Source organism: Myxine glutinosa, chromosome 8 (assembly GCF_964187855.1).
Source record: "Myxine glutinosa chromosome 8, kmMyxGlut1.1, whole genome shotgun sequence".
NCBI classification, from domain to species: Eukaryota; Metazoa; Chordata; class Myxini; order Myxiniformes; family Myxinidae; genus Myxine; species Myxine glutinosa.
The window spans coordinates 62,510,503-62,534,301 of record NC_136268.1 but is presented as its reverse complement, the minus strand read 5'-3'; the positions used below and the strand labels follow the sequence as shown (position 1 = coordinate 62,534,301).

Sequence of the window (23,799 nt, the reverse complement as noted above, 5' to 3'; positions counted from 1 at the left end):
TATAATCAGCAGAGGTCAACAGGCCTGATGTCTTAGGTCCACAAGAAAACCAAGATGGCGGTCATATTATTTTGCCTGAGCGCTATGGTGGGTGGAGTCAAGCAACAAATGTGGGTGGAGTCTGGCAGCTGTCCGATCAATGTGTACACGTTTCAAAAATCAACCCCCAATAAGAACCGCAACAACAACCACCATGCAGAGCTCTTGTAATCGCCTGTTACGGTAAATGAGACATGGCATAAGCAGGCACACGCTATTGGCTTGGGTAAGAGTCAGTGTCATGTCACAGAGTATTTTGTCACATTGTCACATTGACCAGAGTGGATTTGGCTTCAGTATTTGCTGTGAGATAAATCAAGGAAGTTACACAAAAATTGTTGACATGGGTTACGTCATCACACTGATAAGATGCCTGTGGCCTAATATAGGTGAAGCATTTAAAAGGATCTCAGAATGGCATTACTCACAATACTCCTTGACATGCTGATCTTTTTATTTATTTTTCAATTTGTAGATAACATACGGTAGTAAGAAAATATTTGCAAGAAGAGATTCAATATGAATGATCGTTTTAAGGCCATTTTCCCCCGCTGGAGCGGGGGTTAGCCTTGCGGGCCCCATGACAATCACGGTTCCCTGTTTGAGGCAATATTTTTATGGCCGGATGCCCTTCCTGACGCCAACCCTGTCACCTCTCACGATGCGCAGGGATACGGTGTACCTATTCTAAATCAGGGTACACACCAGGATCATTTATCCCAGCAAGCTGGTACTCAATTTGCCGACCTCGGAAGGATGACAGGCTGAGTCAACCCCCCTGGCGTTAACTCAGCGATCGACCGGGATTCTAACCCAGGATCCTAAGATCCCAAGCCGGCACCCTAACCGCCAAGCCAACACCAGGTTTAAGAGATTCAATAGACAAGTCCATATAGTTAATAGGGATTCTGTTGTGAGCGTATCGTTAATTTAAGTTTTTGAAAGCCCCACATCGAAGCACAAAAATATAAAAAGAGAATCGTTCTGTTGCAAAATTTCAAAATGTTGTCAAAGTACTATGGAGAAGACGTTTTTGTCGATGTCAGTCAATGAGCCTTATAGCAGGCCACAAACTTGTATGATTATACATTATTCAAACATGCGAATAAGGCATCATGGACACTTATCGTCATTGTGCCGAGGGTGTACTTCAACATGAGTGGTCCTTTCCCTGCTATTAAATTAATTCACGTTCACTGAAAAGTTACCGTTGAGTCCCTTTGTATGATATTGCCTGCAAGCCGTTAGTTTCCAAAGCAGCTTTGTGGAACTTGTGAAGTTCTCATACCACAAAGCAAACTTTCCAAAGGTGTAGGCTTGTCAAGTTTCAGAGAAGCGTACACTTACACAAATTCGCATGCATCACAATTCGTAACATTAACAGATCTTTTTTTTTTTAATCACTTTCACCACCCGATGGTGATGGAACACTTAAACGACAGCCTTGCGCCTCAAAACAAACAAGCACTTTATCCATGAGAAACTCCCCAATGGCCCAAAGATAGGATCTGGAATCTAGAGAGAGAAAGAGAGAGGGAGAGAGAGAGAGAGAGAGAGATAGAGAGAGAGAGAGATAAAGATATCAAGATAAAGACCACTGCAAGGTTAATGTTAATGATGCAGGAAATGCTTGTGGATGGATAGAGCACGTACTAGCATCAGGGATTTCTCACTCACCGTCATCTCTCTTCCGTTTGGTGTCGCCATTGGAGCGGGGAATTCCCAGGATCCCGTTGATGGAATACGAAGAGGCAACGGAGTCGTTGGCGGCCGTGGAGACGGAGGTCACGGCAGAGCTGGATGCTACGAGTGGGTGTGGAATGGCGCTGCCTTAGCCCCCCTGTGTTGTCCCGAAGGGCTACTGCAGGTTAAAGCATAAAAGGCTTCTGTATTACATTTAATCCAACAGTTTGCCTGACATGACAGGCTATGGAGCAAATAGCACGAAGGCCACCAATAATGGCTGTGATGGGAAAACTCTGGGTTTACTTTTCAAAAGAAGAACATAATAAAATACGGTCAGGAGTAAGTCAACCAGAGTTTGGAATTAGCTATTAAAGGAGTCATTTGGGAGACGGAAGAACGATTCATGTCGTTTCAATCGAGTTTGGCATGTGACAAATTTTGCCGTCGCTTTTACGTTTCTGAAGTACTGAGAGCACACCGAGAATTGAGCTTCACACTCGGTCACAACCAAACGCTCATCCGGAGCCTGCGACCAAAAAGCACGTGCCTCTGTGCCCGAGCAGGTCTTTAAAAGGCACCGGATTAACATTCAGCTGCTGTATAATATCCATCTTAACCCTATTAAAGTGGCATTTCCCAGTGATTATCCAATAACAAACAGATTAGCGGACGTTTGATCGCCAAACATCTGGTTTAAATTTGTAGCCTGACATAATTGGCGAGTCGGCCCCTCGTCTCCGCAGCACTGGCCGAGCCACACGGAGGGAGCGCAGAGAGTGCGCCGCCGCGAGGTCTCTGCGCACGAGGTCCCGCATCGACCCGCGCGCTTAGTATAACACCAATTGATTGGAATTAATAGCTTTCCCAGGCACATAATTAACATTAATGTATTGCTTTTAAGGCAAATAACGCAACAAATTATGTTCTCTTGTTTGGGAAATCGACCATCTGACCAAAGGTCGGCAGGAGAGAGCATATGTATGATACATTCAACGCCGAGATCTATAGACGACGCGAGGGGTCCTTTTTCTGGAGTTGAGTGGATGACTCGGCATTAAGATCGCAGGCACAACTTACATCTTCTCGATTTGTGGTGAACCTGCACAATAACGACTGGCACCCCCCTTCCTCGAAACTTCGGTTGGCTGATTACTGCTCGCGGCCTTTTACGCTTTAACCTACAGGCACAGTCGCTGATGTTGGCAAATGCAAAATGTAATTGAAGAGCTGTGTTCAGTACTCTCCAAAACAGTGTGAAATTCTCCACCCTGAGTCCAGGGTTGTAAATAATATACAAATGACTGTGCGAAGAAGAGGAGGACATTCCGTCGATCATTTACCAATCCCGTGGCTGGATGAAGCAACTTGTTGGCCCGGACTGTCCTGCGACGGGAGGTGAAAGGGTTGCTGCACCTTGGTGCGTATAATCCTGTGCATGGGAATAAAGTGGAACGAAAGGGGGGGGGTGGGGGGGGGGGGGGAAATCATCAACACCGTGAAGCAAGTAAAATGCTGTAAAATGATGAAGCTTTGCAAGGTATTCAACCCTCACTTATATTGATATTTACTTCCACAGTACAGGAGTATTAATTCCAGTGTGGTCCTGCCTTTCGGAGTCTTGGGCGGTCCTCCAAGGCCGCTAGTGAGGCAGGCAACGTTTATATGCTTCACATCATTGTAAACACACAATGGCTATCGATTTTTGCGCCACGAACAGCTCAGTAAAGCAGGCCGAGCCAAGTGTCGATAGACTTCAAGCTTCAGGCCCCGAGGTGCGTTTTAAGCGACTTGTCAGTGTTAATATTTTATTTGCCCCCCTCTGAGTCCTGCAGATCTCTCTCTCTCTCTCGCTCTCTCTCTCTCTCTCTCTCTCTCTCTCTCTCTCTCTGGTCGACGGAGGTGCTTTTGTCCCATGGTGAGTGCATAGTAGCTCCATCACCTTGTAATAAACAGGCTGGAGAGGGCAGCTCCATGTTTGGACCATGGGTGGGCTAATTTATTTCACTCAGAGTTCTACCGAGTTACTTCCATGCTAAGAGTTGCACTAGGAACTACTTACAACAGCGAGCTGTAATAATCCAGTAAGAGAGAGGGTTATTGAAAGATCTTAGGAAGAATATGCATATATATATATATATATATATATATATATATATATATATATATATATATATAAATATATATATATGTTGTGTGTGTATGGGTGTGTATGTGTGTGTATGAATGATCTGGTGTGTTTTGTTGGTGAGTGGTGAAGGGTATAAAGGTGGGTGTTTGAGTGTTCCACCATGTTTGTTTGGTGCTGTGGATTCTGGATGTGGAGGTGTTGTTGTTGTTGTTGTTGTTGTTTGCACTGGCTGGGGCTGGGAGTATGTACGCATCCAGGTGCAGTTGCTGCATGTGGATGTGTATGTGCCCCTGCTGGCCCACCTGAGCTGACCGTATCGAGGTTAAAGGGCCGAAACGGGATGATGCTGAGGACCTCGACTGAGGACCCGGTCAGTGCGGCACACTTGTGACCAGGTGTGTTTTGAACTTTATATATATATATATATATATATATATATATATATATATATATATATATATATATAGATATATATATATATAGATATACAGTCACGTGAAAAAGTAAGTACACCGCATGTAAAGTTTTAACTTTTTCAACATATTTCAACATACAGCTATTTGATCTTCATTTCAACAATATTGATAGATAAAGGTGATATAATATAACAAATATCATGAAACATTTACATTTTGTAGTCCATTGTATAATTTAAATAAACATAAATGCAAATTTCGCATGTGGAAAAAGTAAGTACACACTTGGCTCTAATAGGTGGTATTGCCCCCTTTGGCAGAAACAACCTCAAGTAGGCGTTTCTTATAACTGTCTACCAGTCTCTGACATCGACTGGGAGAAATTTTTGCCCACTCCTCCATGCAGAATTCTTTCAGCTGTGCGATGTTTGAGGGGTTTCTTGCATGCACAGCTCGTTTCAAATCCCCCCACAACATCTCGATGGGATTTATATCCGGGCTTTGACTTGGCCATTCCAGAACCCTCCATTTCTTTATTTTCAGCCATTCCTTGGTGGATTTACTGGTATGTTTAGGGTCATTGTCATGTTGCACGGTCCACCTTCGGTTGAGCTTCAACTTTCCGACAGATGGCCTCACATTATCCTCAAGCACCCTCTGGTACAATGAAGAATTCATCGTGGATTATATGATGGTGAGCTGCCCAGGCCCTGATGCAGCAAAGCTGCCCCAAACCATAATATTTCCACCACCATGCTTTGCAGTTGGTATCAGGTTCTTGTGGTCAAATGCTGTCTTTGGTTTTCGCCAAACATGTCTTCTGGTACTGTGGCCAAATAGCTCTAACTTTGACTCATCTTTCCAGAGCACATTGTTCCAGAAGTGCTGGTCTTTGCCTAGGTGTTCATTGGTAAACTTTAGTCTTGCCCTGATGTTCTTTCTGGACAGCAAAGGTTTCCTCCTGGCACACCTCCCATGTACAACAAATTTGTGCAGCCTCTTTCTATTGGTAGACACGTGCACTTTGACATCAACAGTGGCAAGAGCTACCTGTAGGTCCCGTGATGACATTCTGGGGTTCTTAGAGACTTATTTCAGCATCTTGCGGTCTGCCTCGGGCTGAACTTGCTGGGGCGGCCTGGTCTGAACAAGTTGGCAGTTGTTTGGAATCTTCTCCACTTGTAGATGATCTTCCGGACAGTCGAATGATTGATTTCAAATTGTTTGGAGATCTTTTTAAATCCCTTCCCAGACTCGTAGGCATCTATAACCTTCTTTCTGAAGGCCTCAGAGAGCTCTTTTGATCTAGACATGGTGACGCCGCACACATAAACAACAAAGAGCAAACCAAACTAAATGTCTGAGGTTTAAATAAGACAGGTTCCTCCAAGATCCTCTCTAACGATGTTCTAATCATTTGCACCTGAGCTGGTGCACCTGATTTTAATTTTAGGTATTTGAAGTAGTGATAAATGTAGGGGTGTACTTACTTTTTCCACATGCGAAATTTGCATTTATGTTTATTTAAATTATACAATGGACAACAAAATGTAAATGTTTCATGATATTTGTTGTATTATATCACCTTTATCGATCAATATTGTTGAAATGAAGATCAAATAGCTGTATGTTGAAAAGTCAAAACTTTACATGGGGTGTACTTACTTTTTCACATGACTCTATATATATATATATATATGTATATATATATATATATATATATATATATATATATATATATATATATATATATATATATATATATATATATATATATATATATATATATATATATATATATATATATATATATATATATATATATATATATATATATATATAAAAACATATAAACAGGAAATAAATTCCTGCGTGGGGCTAAGTGTGAAAAACTCTGACTCAACACGGGACTCGAACCAAGGACCTCCATCACTTTGCGGTGACAGCCCACTTCGCTATTGAGCCAGCCGAAATCTCCTCAGAATTTTCCACACTTAACACTACGAGCTTTACAGTGTATAAATAAATATAATTATAATGTAATATATACATATATATGTGTAAAGTCAAGTAGATTCCCCATAAATATGCCACGTGTTTATTAGCTATAATTCCACCTGGGAGTGTCGATAAAAGACAAGCAAGCAGAAATTGGGACAGGTCGGTTCTCCACGCATATAATCTCATCTCAACGTGCCCCGGCGAGGATCAGCGAGTTATGATGACACTTGGACGAGTGCTCGACGAGCTGAGCAAGTACAAGTGGCACGCACACATGGGTTTTATCATTATTGCATTCGCTTCTTAATTTGGCCAAGCATCTCCAGGGCTGGACAGACGTTTTGCACGGTAATAATGCGCGGGACTAGGCGCCCTAATCCCCGCTATGGGATCAGTGCGGAGCGAAAGCGATCTGCACCACCGCTCAAGTCCCAAAAGGCAGATTCCCGGCTTCGCCTCCAATTTGAATCAATACCCGGGCAAATTGAGTCGCTTCTAATAGCCGCAGGCTATGGGCAATAACAGATAAACTCCCAGCAGAGTTTATCAATTCATTCTCCAAGCATCATAACTCTTAGGGCTCCTGCAGAAAGGCGGTCGTGACAAGCCTTGACCTCTCGATTTGGGGAAGGGTGTGTAGAGGCAGCCGGTGCAAGACCCTGTACTCATTCCAGGTACCCCATAAAGGCTCTCATGCCTTTATATGTTACGTTAACTCATTCATTCAATCCTTTACAGTTTACAGTGACATTGTAATGCATGGGCTTCTCACTGCACACAATAACAGTGCAACAAGGATGCATTGACTTTTGATGGAAGAATAAGCTGTCTCACTATATGAGCTCCTTCATGCAGTGTGTGTGTGTGTGTGTGTGTGTGTGTGTGTGTGTGTGTGTGTGTGTGTATGTGTATGTGTGTGTGTGTTGTGTGTGTGTGTGTGTGTGTGTGTGTGATACAATTTAGAGCTCATTTCCCCTGAGCCTTTGTTTAATGGAATGCTTTAGAAATTTGGCAATGAGGACCCGATTCATTTACTTTAGTTTTATGTTAGAACATTAAACTGCAATCCATGTCGTCAAAGGAAGAACTAATAATTGCACTTGCCGTGGTACGGTAACGGGTGTGCTAAAGTTGCACTAAAAACGTTGTAAAAGGCTTCAGGTATATATTTTACCACCGAGAGGTTGAAGCATCGAGTGACTTGACAGGATTCAAATATAAGGCTGCGAGGGCCGCTGCTGGCAAGCCACGGCAGATGAGGCGCGCAATGGCCGGAGACACTCCAGAGCCATGCGCAACGAGCAGGCAGAATTTGAGGGGCGCGGGGGTAGCGGCATGGAAGAGTGCGCCCTAAACAACCAAGCCTCTGAGCTCTGGCGGCCGGGGACTCGTTACGGCGACGGCCGTTCAAGTGGAGCGGCGTCCACGCGAGAGAGAGGGCAAGGGCGAGAGAGAGAGAGAGAGAGAGAGAGAGAGAGAATGGGGGGAGAGAGAGGAAGGGAGGGGGAGAGAGAGAGAGAGAGAGAGAGAGAGAGAGAGAGAGAGAGTGAGAGAGAGAAAGAGGGGAGATAGAGGAAGGGAGGAGAGAGAGAGAGAGAGAGAGAGAGAGAGAGAGAGGCATACAGGAGGCCCCAGGCATATTGATCCCAATAATTCAAACGTCGGGTCAACAGAGCCACGCGCCCAGTGTGCACATGGCTTGGGCACAGACCACACATGGCACGCGCCGGAGGACACACGACGTTTCGCTCTGCACACGGTTACATGAGTTTCATGCGTGCATGCCTGTGTGCGTGCATAGACCTCAGAACACGCCGTTATATTTACTACGTTTATCTTTATCTCCATTCACGCAATGTTTACTTTGCACGCTCGCTGCGACCCTCTTCCATAGGGGTCTGCACAAACAAAGGGATATTGCCGGCCTTCTTGACCTCGATTTCGACTGACAGACGACAGACATCGCTCAAACCTAAGTACACTCCAATAATGTGAGAGGCTTTTTTCAGGCAAGCTCTCTGCTTTCACTTGTCCTTCCAATGACTGAAAAACGTTTAACTCTCATTTCCACACAAATATGTCAAAGATATCAAATGGTGTGTGAACACGTTGGAACAAGGTGCATCCACTGGGTCACAGATAGAATGCCACTGCAGGTAAAGGGAAATATGGTGCCGATTTCCTAATAGCTGTGCTGAGTTACTGTCAGTGACTTTATTGAATATTGCCAAATGCATGTACTCGACGAGTTTCATTGACTATTTTATATGGCGAAAAGGTAAAGGTGACCATTGAAAGAGATTCAATAAGGAACCTGGACAGAATAAAGTGTTGGCAAAAGAGACCAAGAAGCACTGCTGATAAATCGGCGCTCGCTCAGCACTCCTGCTGTGAATAAAATGAGTGCCTCTCCAAGCTGAAGCACTGGCCACGGCTCAAAGTGCTGACAGAGGAGCCGACTCCACCCGCTTCAATTAAGCACAGTCTGATGGAATGGGTGCGCTTGTACTGAGAGGTGAGCAAGAAGCACTGCACAGATACTTCCGAGACAGTGCAGAGTGATATCCAAAAGCTCATGCTGCCTCGCAAGGAAATTGCATGCGATGGCCGAGGACTTGAGGAGTGGATTTGACTGTTTAACTGTTTATGTCTGGGGGATGTCTATGACATAAGGCCCCTTGGGTTGGCTGAATAACACTGTTACTTTACAGGTGTGCTATCTGAAAACTTTTAAGGATATATATATATATATATTATTTATTTATTTATATATATATATATATATTATTTATTTATACTAGGACGTGCCCGTACGTGGGTGCCCGTTCCTTGCCAAAAAAAAAAAAAAAAAAAAATTTGTGTAGGGGTGTGTGTGTGTAAACATCCTAGGGCGTGCCCGTACGTGGGTGCAAAAAAACATGCGTGCAAACAACAACAACAAAAAAAAACTTTGAAACCACGTGGCAGTAACGACCACAGAACCCCCCCCTCTATTTACATGAATGGTTTGGTCCATTCGCAACGACCACAGAACCCCCCCCTCTATTTACATGAAATGGTTTGGTCCAAAGCGAACGGCTTGCGGAGTTTGGTAAAGAAATCGCCATAGCTCGGTAACTACTTGTCCGATTAATATGAAACCTTGAAAAGGCACATCCTCGGGTCCCCAGCAATATACCTGGCAAGTTTAAAGTATATCGGACCCGTGGTTGTCGAGAAACAGCGGTCACAGACAAACACACACACACACAGACACACACACACACACACACACACACACACACACACACAGAGATTGCTGGAATTATAGATAGATATATATATATATATATATATATATATATATATGTGTATGTATATATATATATATATATATATATATATATATATATATATATATATATATATATATATATATATATATATATATATATATATATATATATATATATATATATATATACAGTATACAAAACAACAACAACATGCATTTTAAAAGGCCATTTTCCCTGCTAGAGCGGGGGTTATCCTTGCGGTCCCCATGACAATCTTCTCCATTTTGCCCTATTTTCTGCATCTCTCCTTGTTAACCCCCTTGCCCGCATTTCTTCTTCCACCATCTTTAGCCAAGTCTTTCTCGGTCTTCCCCGTCTTCTACTTCCTTCTACATTCATTTCCATCACTCTTCTCAACCAGTCACTTTCATCCTTCCTCAACACATGACCAAACCATCTCAACCTGTTCCTCTTCACAGCATCAATCACAGGCTCTATTCCCATCATCTTTCGCAATTCATCATTTGTCTTCCTCTCTCTCAACGATACTCCGCACATCCGTCGAACCATTCGCATTTCCACCCTTTCCAACCTTCGTTGCTGCTCTACGTTCATTACCCATGTCTCGCTCCCATAAATCATAACACTTCTCACACATGCAGCATACACCTTTCCCTTCAGCTTCAACGACACTCCCCTCATCATCAGCACGCCACTCAATTCCCGAAACGTCTTCCATGCACATCTCACTCGAGCAACCGTTGCCGAGTCTGATCCACCTTCTCCATTCAGCATGTCTCCGAGGTAGCAAAATGTTTTCACACCTTCCAGCTTCACACCGTCTCCAAGATCCAACTCAACATTTCCGCCATCTGCAGCTCCCTCTGTGCACACCTTACATTTGAATGTAGCTGCCACACTGGTTAATGACCCTCTCAGACCACTACATTTTTGATGAACCCACTCAGCGCACATTGTACACTGAATGGAGTTCACTCCGACACCCTTCATACACACAGCACAGGGCCACTTCCCAGTTCTTCCCACCTCACCACATGCTTTACCACTTGCCATCACCTTCGTCTTTCCGATATTCACCTTCAGACCTTTTGTCTCCATACATTCCTTCCACGTGTTCATCTTTTCCTTCAGTCCATCCATACTTTCCGCAATCAACACCAGATCATCTGCATACAACAACTCCCACGGTAAACCCTCCTTTACGTTCTGAGCCAGCACCTCCATCACAGCTACAAATAGTAGTGGACTTAGTACCGACCCCTGATGCACTCCCACCTTCACCTCAAACTCACCACTGTTCCCGTCCTTCGTCCTTACAGCTGTGCGCGCTCTTTTGTACATTGCCATCACTACTCTGATCAACCATTCCTCCACTCCTAACTTCCTCAATGCCCATGTCAATACTTTGCGTGGAACCCGATCGAATGCTTTCTCCAGATCAACAAACCCAAGAAACAACTTCTTCCTCTTCTCCATGTACTTCTCCTGCAACTGCCTCACAATGAAAAGTGCGTCTGTCGTTCCTCTTCCTGGCATAAATCCAAACTGCATTTCGTCGATCTTCACTTTCTTCCTTATCCTCCTCTCCAACACCCTTTCCAATACCTTCATTCCATGCTCCAATAACTTTATCGCTCGGTACGAGCCACACTCCAGAGGGTCACCTTTCCCCTTGTATAGAGGGACGAGGGTACTCAGTTCCCAATCCACTGGAATGCGGCCTTCTTCCACCACCAGATTACAGATCTCTGTCATTCTCTTCACACCCCAACTTCCTGCTGCCTTCAACATATCTCCCACAACTCCCGTCGGCCCTCCCGCTTTTCTACCCTTCATTGCTTTTATCGCTTCGTCAACTTCCTTCTCAGTTATCTTCTCTGCCGGTCCTAAAACTGGGTTACTCTCTATGTTGCCATCCCATTCATTCTCTGTATTCAACAGCATTTCCATATATCTTTTCCATCTTCCTTTAATTCCATCTGGGTCGACAACGATTTGTCCCACTTCATCCTTCAAGCAGCTCACCCCCATCACATCACACCTCTCTTTCGCTATCTGCTTTGCAATCCTGAATACCGCTCTCTGACCCTCTTCCGAATCCAAGCGTTCTCTGAACATTTTCCTACATGCCTCCTGCGCCTTTGCTACCTCTTTCTTTGCAGCCTTCCTGGCTGCCTTATAACTTTCATGCTCTGCTGTTTCTGCTCCCGTACCCTTCGCCTTCTGCCACTCCTTGAACTTCTTCCTCTTCTCGTCAATCCTCTTTCCAACTTCATCATCCCACCACCATGTTTCCGAGTGCCTCGGTGGTCCTTTTGTCCATCCACATACCTCACCAACGGCTCCCAACAGACTAGCTTTCATTGACATCCAACCACTTTCAAGCTCAACCACATCATCCTCGACCCTACTCAGCCTCTCTTTTAATGCCTCCCTTACTGTCCCCTCTTTCAACCTCCACACCTTCATTCTCGGTTGGTACTTCACCCGCCGAGCTCTCCTCGCACCTTTCACCCTTACGTCGCAGACAACCAAGTGGTGCTGTGAAACAGCCTCCTCCCTCGGGATCACCTTTGTGTCTCGGAGGTGCCCCCTATCTCGCCTACGCACCATCAGGTAGTCAACGGTTGTCGTCGACCCACCTGACGTGTATGTAACAAGCTTATTATCCTCTTTCTGGAACTGAGTATTACAAATCAACAAAAATATATATATATATATACAGTATATGTATATATATATATATATATATATATATATATATATATATATATATATATATATATATATATATATATATATATATACAAATATATATATATACACGTATATATATACACGTATATTTATATCTATATATATATATACATATATTATACATATACATATACATACATATATATACAGTCACGTGAAAAAGTAAGTTCACCCTATGTAAAGTTTTGACTTTTTCAACATATTTCAACATACAGCTATTTGATCTTCATTTCAACAATATTAATAGATAAAGGTGATATAATATAACAAATATCATGAAACATTTACATTTTGTAGTCCATCGTATAATTTAAATAAACATAAAGGCAGATTTCGCATGTGGAAAAAGTAAGTACACCCCTACATTTATCACTCCTTCAAATACCTAAAATTAGAATCAGGTGCACCAGCTCAGGTGCAAATGATGAGAACATCGTTAGAGAGGATCTTGGAGGAACATATCTTATTTAAAGCTCAGACATTTAGTTTGGTTTGCTCTTTGTTGTTGAAGTGCGCGGCGTCACCATGCCTCGATCAAAAGAGCTCTTTGAGGCCTTCAGAAAGAAGGTTATAGATGCCTACGAGTCTGGGAAGGGATTTAAAAAGATCTCCAAACAATTTGAAATCAATCATTCGATTGCCCGAAAGATCATCTACAAGTGGAGAAGATTCCAAACAACTGCCAACTTGTTCAGGCCAGACCGCCCCAGGAAGTTCAAACCGAGAGCAGACCGCAAGATGCTGAAAGAAGTCTCTAAGAACCCCAGAATGTCATCACGGGACCTACAGGTAGCTCTTGTCACTGTTGATGTCAAAGGGCACGAGTCCACCATTAGAAAGAGGCTGCACAAATTTGATCTACATGGGAGGTGTGCCAGGAGGAAACCTTTGTTGTCCAGAAAGAACATCAGGGCAAGACTAAAGGTTGCCAATAAACACCAAGGCAAAGACCAGCACTTTTTTTTTTTTTTTGTATACATAATCGAGGCTCGTGAAAGAGCTAACATTTATTACACAAACAAATCAGACAAACAAACAAAGTATATAAAAATGGGGAGTGGTAGACAAGATGGGGAGAGAAGGGGAAGCACATAAACACAACATTTGAGAGCAAGGACATCGGGAATGTGTGGGAGGGAGAGGGCTTGCGGAGGCAGCGTGGGAAGTGGGGGTGGGAGAAGTATAAACACAAGGACACCAAGGACTTCCAGGAAAGAAGTTGGTATTTCAAAAAAGTGGATTTGGGGTGAAATTAGCAGCGGTAGAGAAGATCAAGGTTTTGGATGGGGGAAGAAAAGAGATGGTGGGGAACAGCTGTTTTAAAGACCTGGAGGGAGGAGTGGTATTGAAGAGAGTGAGGAGGTTTATTCCAGAGGCGGGAGAAAAGAGGAATGAAGGAGTGAAGGCGAGCAGAGAGTCTTGATTTTTGCAGTTTAACCATAAGAGGGTTGCAGGCAGATCTTGTGTGACCTGTAGGAATATTTGGGGGACAGAGCCCAGAGAGAGCTGGAGGAGCAAGGCCGGAGAGGAGTCGGTAGAAGACAGAATGACCACCAACCTGCCTGCGGTGAGTAAGTGAAAGGCCCTCGGAGGTATCTTCATCATGGGAGATTCCAATGATTCTGAACGCTTTGGTTTCAACAGCGTGAAGACGAGCGAGGTGTGATGCAGGAGCACCAGCCCAGAGGGGAGAGCAGTATTCCATTGAGCTGTGGATGAAAGCCTTGTATGTGGTGAGGAGCTCAGGTGTGCCAAGTGTTACGTGGTCCTCCCTGTGACCACCTGGTCTCGGTGACCCCCGGACCTTGAGAGGAACCCCGCCAGAAAGATATATGATTTATACGCTTTGGCAACGCAATCAATACTAAGTAAACCCTCCAGTAGACCAATGAAGGAAACAATCCAAATCAATAAGGAAACCACACCAAGGATCCGGATCAATCACCAATATATTCACCCCTGAGTAGAATCATCAACAACACAATACTTCAAAGCTCAGTATGAATATTCCAACAATATTTCTAAGATGGCCATCTTATATATTCCCACCTTACCCCCTACTTACGGCACCCTCAATGGTCAATGTCTCTCACAATGTCTCTGGGCCCCTCCCGACCCCGGTGAAAGTCGATTCGCGCTAGCGAATCGCGATCTCAAGTCAATGGCCGAACAGGGTCGACTAGGATGGTGATGTTCGCGCCGACCCTGCACCTTAGTAGCTCGATCTCCGCACGCGGGCGGTTGAACAGACACCTTCCTGACGTGCTCCAAACGTGCACGTCCCATGACGGGAACAGCTGCTGCAGCGGACCCCTGCTCGGCAAGCCACCGAGGTCGGAGCCCGTGATCGCGGCCTCTGGGCGGTGAACGGCTCGCCAAGCGCGCGAAGCCCCAGGCGCCACCCGTACTCGTTCTCGTAGACGTTGAGGCGAACTGTGCCGGACGCTTGGTTCCGTCCAGGAACCCACGGCAACCGGACACGTAACAGGTAATTACCCCGCGCAGGTAACTCCTCGCGCCAGACGGGCTTTTCCAACTCAGCGTTCTGCCGCAGGTAAAAGGCGACTTGACCCGCGTCCGCTGGTCGAAGAAGATGGCCGCTTTTCTCTCCCGACCTTGTCTTCCTTTTTCCTTCCGGTTTACGATCCCGTTTCCGGTCTCGTTGTTACCAGGAGCGCTTCTAACCATTTAACCACAACAACCTTTAATAGAATAAACATTAATAAGAAAGGACCTGAATAGTAATTCACATAAATCCGGAATTCGTAACACAAGGAAGGACTTCGCATGATGGAGGATGCCCAGTCAGCGACTGGCTTTGGAGGCCAGATTTGAAATGTGGTTTTCATTCCACTTCTGGAACAATGTGCTCTGGACAGATGAGTCAAAGGTAGAGCTATTTGGCCACAGTACCAGAAGACATGTTTGGCGAAAACCAAAGACAGCATTTGACCACAAGAACCTGATACCAACTGTAAAGCATGGTGGTGGAAATATTATGGTTTGGGGCAGCTTTGCTGCATCAGGGCCTGGGCAGCTCACCATCATATAATCCACGATTAATTCTTCATTGTACCAGAGGGTGCTTGAGGATAATGTGAGGCCATCTGTCGGCAAGTTGAAGCTCAACCGAAGGTGGACCTTGCCACATGACAATGACCCTAAACATACCAGTAAATCCACCAAGGAATGGCTGAAAAGAAAGAAATGGAGGGTTCTGGAATGGCCAAGTCAAAGCCCGGATGTAAATCCCATCGAGATGTTGTGGGGGGATTTGAAACGAGCTGTGCATGCAAGAAAACCCTCAAACATCGCACAGCTGAAAGAATTCTGCATGGAGGAGTGGGCAAAAATTTCTCCCAGTCGATGCCAAACTGGTAGACAGTTATAAGAAACGCCTACTTGAGGTTGTTTCTGCCAAAGGGGGCAATACCACCGATTAGAGCCAAGGGTGTACTGACTTTTTCCACATGCGAAATTTGCATTTATGTTTATTTAAATGACACAATGGACGACAAAATGTAAATGTTTCATTATATTTGTTATATTTATATATTATATGTTATATTATATTTGTTACATTATATCAAATAGCTGTATGTTGAAATATGTTGAAAAAGTCAAAACATTACATGGGGTGTACTTACTTTTTCATGTGACTGTACACATATAAATACATATGCACATATATATATATATATATATACATACACACATATATATACATATACATACACATATAAATACACATATACACATATACTATATATATATATATATATATATATATATATATATATATGTATATATATATATATATATATATATATATGTATATATATATATATATATATATATATACAGTATATATATATATATATATATATATATATACAGTGCATTCAGAAAGTATTCAGACCCCTTCACTTTTTTCATATTTTGTTTTGTTGCAGCCTTATGCTGAAATCGTTTAAATTCATTTTTTCCCTCATCAATCTACATTCAATACCCCATAATGACAAAGAGAAAACAGGATTTTAGAAAGTTTTCCAAATTTATTAAAAAGAAAAAACTGAAATATCACATTGACATAAGTATTCATACCCTTTGCTATGACACTTGAAATTTCGCTCAGGTGCCTCCCATTTCTCTTCATCATCTTTGAGATGTTTCTACACCTTGATTGGAGTCCAACTGTGGTAAATTCAATTGATTGGATATGATTTGGAAAGGCACACACCTGTCTATAAGGTCTCACAGCTGACAATGCATATCAGAGCAAAAACCAAGCCATGAGGTCGAAGGAACTGGCTGCAGAGCACAGGAACTGCGTGTGTATATATATTTATATATACACATATATATATGTATATGTATACATATATATATATGTGGGATTGTGGGTATGTGTGTATGTACATGTATATGGATATGTGTGTGTATATACATACAGTCACGTGAAAAAGTAAGTACACCCCATGTAAAGTTTTGACTTTTTCAACAGATTTCAACATACAGCTATTTGATCTTCATTTCAACAATATTGACAGATAAAGGTGATACAATACAACAAATATCATGAAACATTTACATTTTGTAGTCCATTGTCTAATTTAAATAAACATAAATGCAAATTTCGCATGTGGAAAAAGTAAGTACACCCTTGGCTCCAATAGGTGGTATTGCCCCCTTTGGCAGAAACAACCTCAAGTAGGCGTTTTTTATAACTGTCTATCAGTCTCTGACATCGACTGGGGGAAATTTTTGCCCACTCCTCCATGCAGAGTTCTTTCAGCTGTGCGATGTTTGAGGGGTTTCTTGCATGCACAAAACCACCTTTAGAGGCCATTTTTCCCCGCAAGCCGGGGTTGGCCTTTTTCGGGAACCGTGGTTGTTGTTGTTTTTCGGTCCCCTTTTTGAAGCAATGTTTTACGGCCGGATGCCCTTCCTGACGCCAACCCTTTTTGCCGCCTTTAACGACAAACAGGGAATTACCAGTGAACTGGTCCTCAATTAGCCGACCTCGGAAGGATGACAGGCTGAGTCAACCCCCCTGGCGTTAATTCAGCGATCGACCGGGATTCGAACCCAGGATCCTAGGATCCTAAGCCGGCACCCTAGCCGCTAGCCCAACACCAGGGTTTGCATGCACAGCTCGTTTCAAATCCCCCCACAACATCTCGAAGGGATTTAGATCCGGGCTTTGACTTGGCCATTCCAGAACCCTCCATTCCTTTCTTTTCAGCCATTCCTTTTGTGGATTTACTGGTATGTTTAGGGTCATTGTCATGCTGCAAGGTCCACCTTCGGTTGAGCTTCAACTTTCCGACAGATGGCATCACATTATCCTCAAGCACCCTCTGGTACAATGAAGAATTCATAGTGGATTCTATGATGCTGAGCTGGCCAGGCCCTGATGCAGCAAAGCTGCCCCAAACCATAATATTTCCACCACCATGCTTTACAGTTGGTATCAGGTTCTTGTGGTCAAATGCTGTCTTTGGTTTTCGCCAAACATGTCTTCTGGTACTGTGGCCATATAGCTCTACCTTTGACTCATCTGTCCAGAGCACATTGTTCCAGAAGTGCTGGTCTTTGCCTTGGTGTTCATTGGCAAACTTTAGTCTTGCCCTGATGTTCTTTCTGGACAGCAATGGTTCCCTCCTGGCACACCTCCCATGTAGATCAAATTTGTGCAGCCTCTTTCTAATGGTAGACTCGTGCATTTTGACATCAACAGTGGCAAGAGCTACCTGTAGGTCCCGTGATGACATTCTGGGGTTCTTAGAGACTTCTTTCAGCATCTTGGTCTGCTCGGTCTGCTCTCGGGCTGAATTTGCTGGGGCGGCCTGGCCTGCACAAGCTGGCAGTTGTTTGGAATCTTCTCCACTTGTAGATGATCTTCCGGACAGTCGAATGATTGATTTCAAATTGTTTGGAGATCTTTTCAAATCCCTTCCCAGACTTGTAGGCATCTATAACCTTCTTTCTGAAGGCCTCAGAGAGCTCTTTTGATCTAGGCATGGTGACGCCACACACTTCAACAACAAAGAGGAAACCAAACTAAATGTCTGACGTTTAAATAAGACAGGTTCCTCCAAGATCCTCTCTAACGATGTTCTAATCATTTGCATCTGAGCTGGTGCACCTGATTCTAATTTTAGGTATTTGAAGTAGTGATAAATGTAGGTGTGTACTTACTTTTTCCACATGCGAAATTTGCATTTATGTTTATTTAAATTATACAATGGACTACAAAATGTAAATGTTTCATGATATCTATATTATAATAGGCTACGGTGATTCTGTCTGTCTGTCTGTCTGTCTGTCCGGGGTGTGGCTTCGTCCGTTTGCAGAGTAGCTCCACCCATTCTTGGAGAGGCTTCATGTAAACAAATATCCACCATTTTATTAACTCAAATAGCTTTCAGGCCTGTTTAGGTAGGCCCATGCTGTCTTTCTCTCTCACATAGGTTTATTTCAACTCTAATTCGATATATCATTTCATTTTTAACAGTCGCTAACATAGTTTTAGACTCGGTTGAAAAAAAACGGGAAGAGAATCCCATGAAAATTTCCGTTTATAGAATGAAATGATTTCTCAAAGGCCTGTAACAAAAGCCCATTCATTGAGTCACCCTCACGATTTTATCTCGAATTCACCATCTGATTTAATTTTTATCGATGGTTTTAGACTTGGTGTCAGAAATAATTGAGAACATCCACGCACACATGGGAAAATGCAGAGATGTATTTTTAAAAATCGCGCTATGATGATACATGAAAATACACCGCCTAAAATAACAGTCGGGGAAAATGTCGACATATATTAAAAATTCGATTTTTCTTTTCCGTTAAGATATATTACTTTTACTTTTTATGACAGTCGTCACAAAACGACATATATTTCTTCATTCTTATTTCATTCAACATTATTATCCAGAAGTAAAATATGTTTCAGGAAATTACCGAGAGATATTTCTTCGTTTTTTTTTTATTAGTTATGTGCGTATACACTTTAAATAGGTTTATTTGAAATCTTTAATTTTCACAATGTAATTTACTTTCCATTTGTCATTTGATGATTACGAGACACTTCCTCTTGAGGATCGTGACAATTCATGCGTTGCATGGAAACTTCCATTTCCAAAATGAATGAGACGGTCGATGAAGAACGCAGACTTGAACAGGATGCAGCAAGAAAATGAATGAGCCGGGCGAACGAGTCCGTCGACGAACGTCAATGCAAACTTGAACATCTTGCAGCGAGAAAAAGAACGAGACGGGAGAACCGCACAGGATGCTGCTGCAACAACGATGAGGAGGGTTGGAGAGGACTGAGGTGTGAGGGGTTGGAGAGGAGTTAGGGGTTGGAGAGTGAGGAGCTATGGGTTGGAGAGTGAGGAGCTAGGGGTTGGAGAGTGAGGAGCTAGGGGTTGGAGAGTGAGGAGCTATGGGTTGGGGAGTGAGGAGCTAGGGGTTGGAGAGTGAGGGGCTAGGGGTTGGAAAGTGAGGAGCTAGGGGTTGGAGAGTGAGGAGCTAGGGGTTGGGGAGTGAGGAGCTAGGGGTTGGAGAGTGAGGGGCTAGGGGTTGGAGAGGAGTGAGGGGTTGGAGAGTGAGAAGCGAGGCGTTGGAGAGCGAGGAGTTGGAGAGTGAGGAGCTAGGGGTTCGAGAGTGAGGAGCTAGGGGTTGGAGAGTGAGGAGCTAGGGGTTGGAGAGTGAGGAACTAGGGGTTGGAGAGTGAGGAGCTAGGGGTTCGAGAGTGAGGAGCTAGGGGTTGGAAAGTGAGGAGCTGGGGGTTGGAGATTGAGGAGTTAGGGGTTGGAGAGTGAGGAGCTAGGGGTTGGAGAGGAGCGAGAAATTGGAGAGGAGCGAGGGGTTGGAGAGCGAGGAGCGAGGGTTGAAGAGTGAGGAGCGAGGACTTGGAGAGTGAGGAGCGAGGAGTTGGAGAGTGAGGACCGATTGGAGCGGAGAGTGAGGAGTGATTGGAGAGGAGAGTGAGGAGCGATTGGAGAGAGTGAGGAGCCATTGGAGGGGAGTGCGAGGGATTGGAGAGGAGTGTGAGGGATTGGAGAGGAGTGTGAGGGATTGGAGAGGAGTGTGAAGGATTGAAGAGGAGTGTGAGGGATTGGAGAGGAGTGTGAGGAAGTATTGGAGGGGAGTGTGCGGAGGTATTGGAGGGGGGTGTGAGGAGGAGTGGGATTGGAGAGGCGTGAGGGTGGAGGGAGGAGAGTGTCCGGTAGAGAGGAGTGAGGAGTCACATATTATGTGAAATAAATAAATTGTGTTCATTACACCATTTCTGGATCGGATGAATTGCCAGTAACCATTTTGTAAAATGTAATGTGCAGCATCTAAATCAAGATGTCCAAATGTCACACACGTCCATGCCCGTGGGATTCCCACAGGTGTCCCCACGAGACTGCAGCAAGAAAAAGAACGAGACGGGAGAACGAGACCCTCGACGAACGTGATCACAGACTCGCACAGGATGCTGCTGCAACAACGATGAGGAGGGTTGGAGAGGAGCGAGGGGTTGGAGAGGAGTTAGGGGTTGGAGAGTGTGGAGCTAGGGGTTGGAGAGTGAGGAGCTAGGGGTTGGGAGTGAGGAGCTAGGGGTTGAAGAGTGAGGGGCTAGGGGTTGGAGAGGAGTGAGAAATTGGAGAGGAGTGAGGGGTTGGAGAGTGAGGAGCAAGGGGTTGGAGAGCGAGGAGTTGGAGAGTGAGGAGCTAGGGGTTGGAGAGTGAGGAGCGAGGGGTTGGAGAGCGAGAAGCGAGGGGTTGGAGAGTGAGGATCGAGGGGTTGGAGAACGAGGAGCTAGGGGTTGGAGAGCGAGGAGCTAGGGGTTGGAGAGCGAGGAGCTAGGGGTGGGAGAGCGAGGAGCTAGGGGTTGGAGAGCGAGGGGTTGGAGAGCGAGGAGCTAGGGGATGGAGAGCGAGGAGCAAGGGGTTAGAGAGCGAGGAGCGAGGGGTTGGAGAGCGAGGAGCTAGGGGGTGGAGAGTGAGGAGCTTGGGGTTGGAGAGCGAGGAGCGAGGGGTTGCAGAGTGAGGAGCTAGTGGTTGGAGAGCGAGGAGCTACGTGTTGGAGAGTGAGGAGCGAGGGGTTGGAGAGTGAGGAGCGAGGATTTGGAGAGTGAGGAGCAAGGAGTTGGAGAGTGAGGGCCGATTGGAGCGGAGAGTGAGGAGCGATTGGAGAGGAGAGTGAGGAGCGATTGGAGAGGAGAGTGAGGAGCGATTGGAGAGGAGAGTGAGGAGCGATTAGAGAGGAGAGTGAGGAGCGATTGGAGAGGAGAGTGAGGAGCGATTGGAGAGGAGAGTGAGGAGGTATTGGAGGGGAGTGTGAGGAGTGGGATTGGAGAGGCATGATGGTGGAGAGAGGAGAGTTTCAGGTGGAGAGAAGTAAGGGGGCACATATTATGTGAAATAAATAAATTGTGTTCATTACACCATTTCTGGATCTGATGAATTGCCAGTAACCATTTTGTAAAATTTAATGTGCAGCATCTAAATCAAGATGTCCAAATGTCACACACGTCCATGCCCGTGGGTTTCCCGCGGGTGACCCCACTAGTTTGTTATATTATATCACCTTTATCTATCAATATTGTTGAAATGAAGATCAAATAGCTGTATGTTGAAATATGTTGAAAAAGTCAAAACTTTACATGGGGTGTACTTACTTTTTCACGTGACTGTATATATGCACATATACATATATAATATACATACACATATACAAATATAATGTGCATACACGTATACATGTATATGTATATATGAGAGAGGGTGTGTGTTTTTGCATGGGTGTGTGTGTGTTTTTGTATGTTGAGTGGTGTATGTTGTAAGGGTAGGTGATTGGTTGGTGTTGTGTGTGTATGTGTGTGGATGTGTGTGTATGGGTGTGCATGAATGATCTGGTGTGTTTTGTTGGTGAGTGGTGAAGGGTATAAAGGTGGGTGTTTCAGTGTTCCACCATGTTTGTTTGGTGCTGTGGATTCTGGATGTGGAGGCAAGTTTGTTGTTGTAGTCTGCGTTCACACTGGCTGGGGGTGGGGGTATGTACGCATCCAGGTGTGGTTGCTACATGTGGATGTGGATGTGCCCATGCTAGCCCACCTTAGCTGACCGTATTGAGGTTGAAGGGCCGACACGGGATGATGCTGAGGATCTCGACTGAGGACCCGGTCAGTGCGGCACACTTGTGACCTGGTGTGTTTTGAACTTATGCATATATATATATATATATGTATATATATATATATATATATATGTATATATATATATATATATATATATATATATATATATATATATATACATACATACATACACATATACGTATATATATATATATATATATATATATATATATATATATATATATATATATATATATATATATACACATTATATATATATATACACATAAAGTATATATATATCCATATATATACTAGTGGGGTCACCTGTGGGAATCCCACGGGAATGGATGTGTGTGACATTTCGACATACTGAGTTGGATGCTGCACCTGCACATTCAGTTTCACAAAATGGTTACTGCCAATTTATCAGATTCACAAATGATGTCATCGACACAATGTATTTACTTCTGATAACATGTGAATGCATGTGCATGCACACCCACACACACACACACATACACACACATATAAATATACACCCACACACACACACACACACACACATACACCCACACACATACAGTCACGTGAAAAATTAAGTACACCCCATGTAAAGTTTTGACTTTTTCAACATATTTCAACATACAGCTATTTGATCTTCATTTCAACAATATTGACAGATAAAGGTGATATAATATAACAAATATCATGAAACATTTACATTTTGTAGTCCATTGTATAATTTAAATAAACATAAATGCAAATTTTGCATGTGGAAAAAGTAAGTACACCCCTACATTTATCACTACTTCAAATACCTAAAATTAGAATCAGGTGCACCAGCTCAGGTGCAAATGATTAGAACATCATTAGAGAGGATCTTGAAGGAACCTGTCTTATTTAAACCTCAGACATTTCGTTTGGTTTGCTCTTTGTTGTTGAAGTGTGTGGCGTCATCATGCCTAGATCAAAAGAGCTCTCTGAGGCCTTCAGAAAGAAGGTTATAGATGCCTATGAGTCTGGGAAGGGATTTAAAAAGATCTCCAAACAATTTGAAATCAATCATTCGACTGTCCGGAAGATCTTCTGCAAGTGGAGAAGATTCCAAACAACTACTTGTTCAGACCAGGCCGCCCCAGCAAGTTCAGCCCGAGAGCAGACCGCAAGATGCTGAAATAAGTCTCTAAGAACCCCAGAATATCATCACGGGACCGATAGGTAGCTCTTGCCACTGTTGATGTCAAAGTGCACGAGTCTACCATTAGAAAGAGGCTGCACAAATTTGATCTACATGGGAGGTATGCCAGGAGGAAAACTTTGCTGTCCAGAAAGAAC

The 23,799-nt window shown here is 43.9% G+C and overlaps 1 protein-coding gene across 1 annotated transcript in view; it reads right to left on the bottom strand.

The window, feature by feature from the left end:
- The window catches only part of LOC137433128 (paired box protein Pax-5), a 415,587-nt gene that overhangs the window by 284,676 nt on the left and 107,112 nt on the right, over nt 1-23,799 (bottom strand). Inside the window, exons 4-5 of the mRNA XM_078783329.1 lie at nt 3,066-3,154; nt 1,717-1,842 (exon numbers count right to left, since the gene is read on the bottom strand). Coding sequence (XP_078639455.1) covers nt 1,717-1,842; nt 3,066-3,154 — 215 coding nt within the window. The remainder of the gene's footprint in view (nt 1-1,716; nt 1,843-3,065; nt 3,155-23,799) is intronic.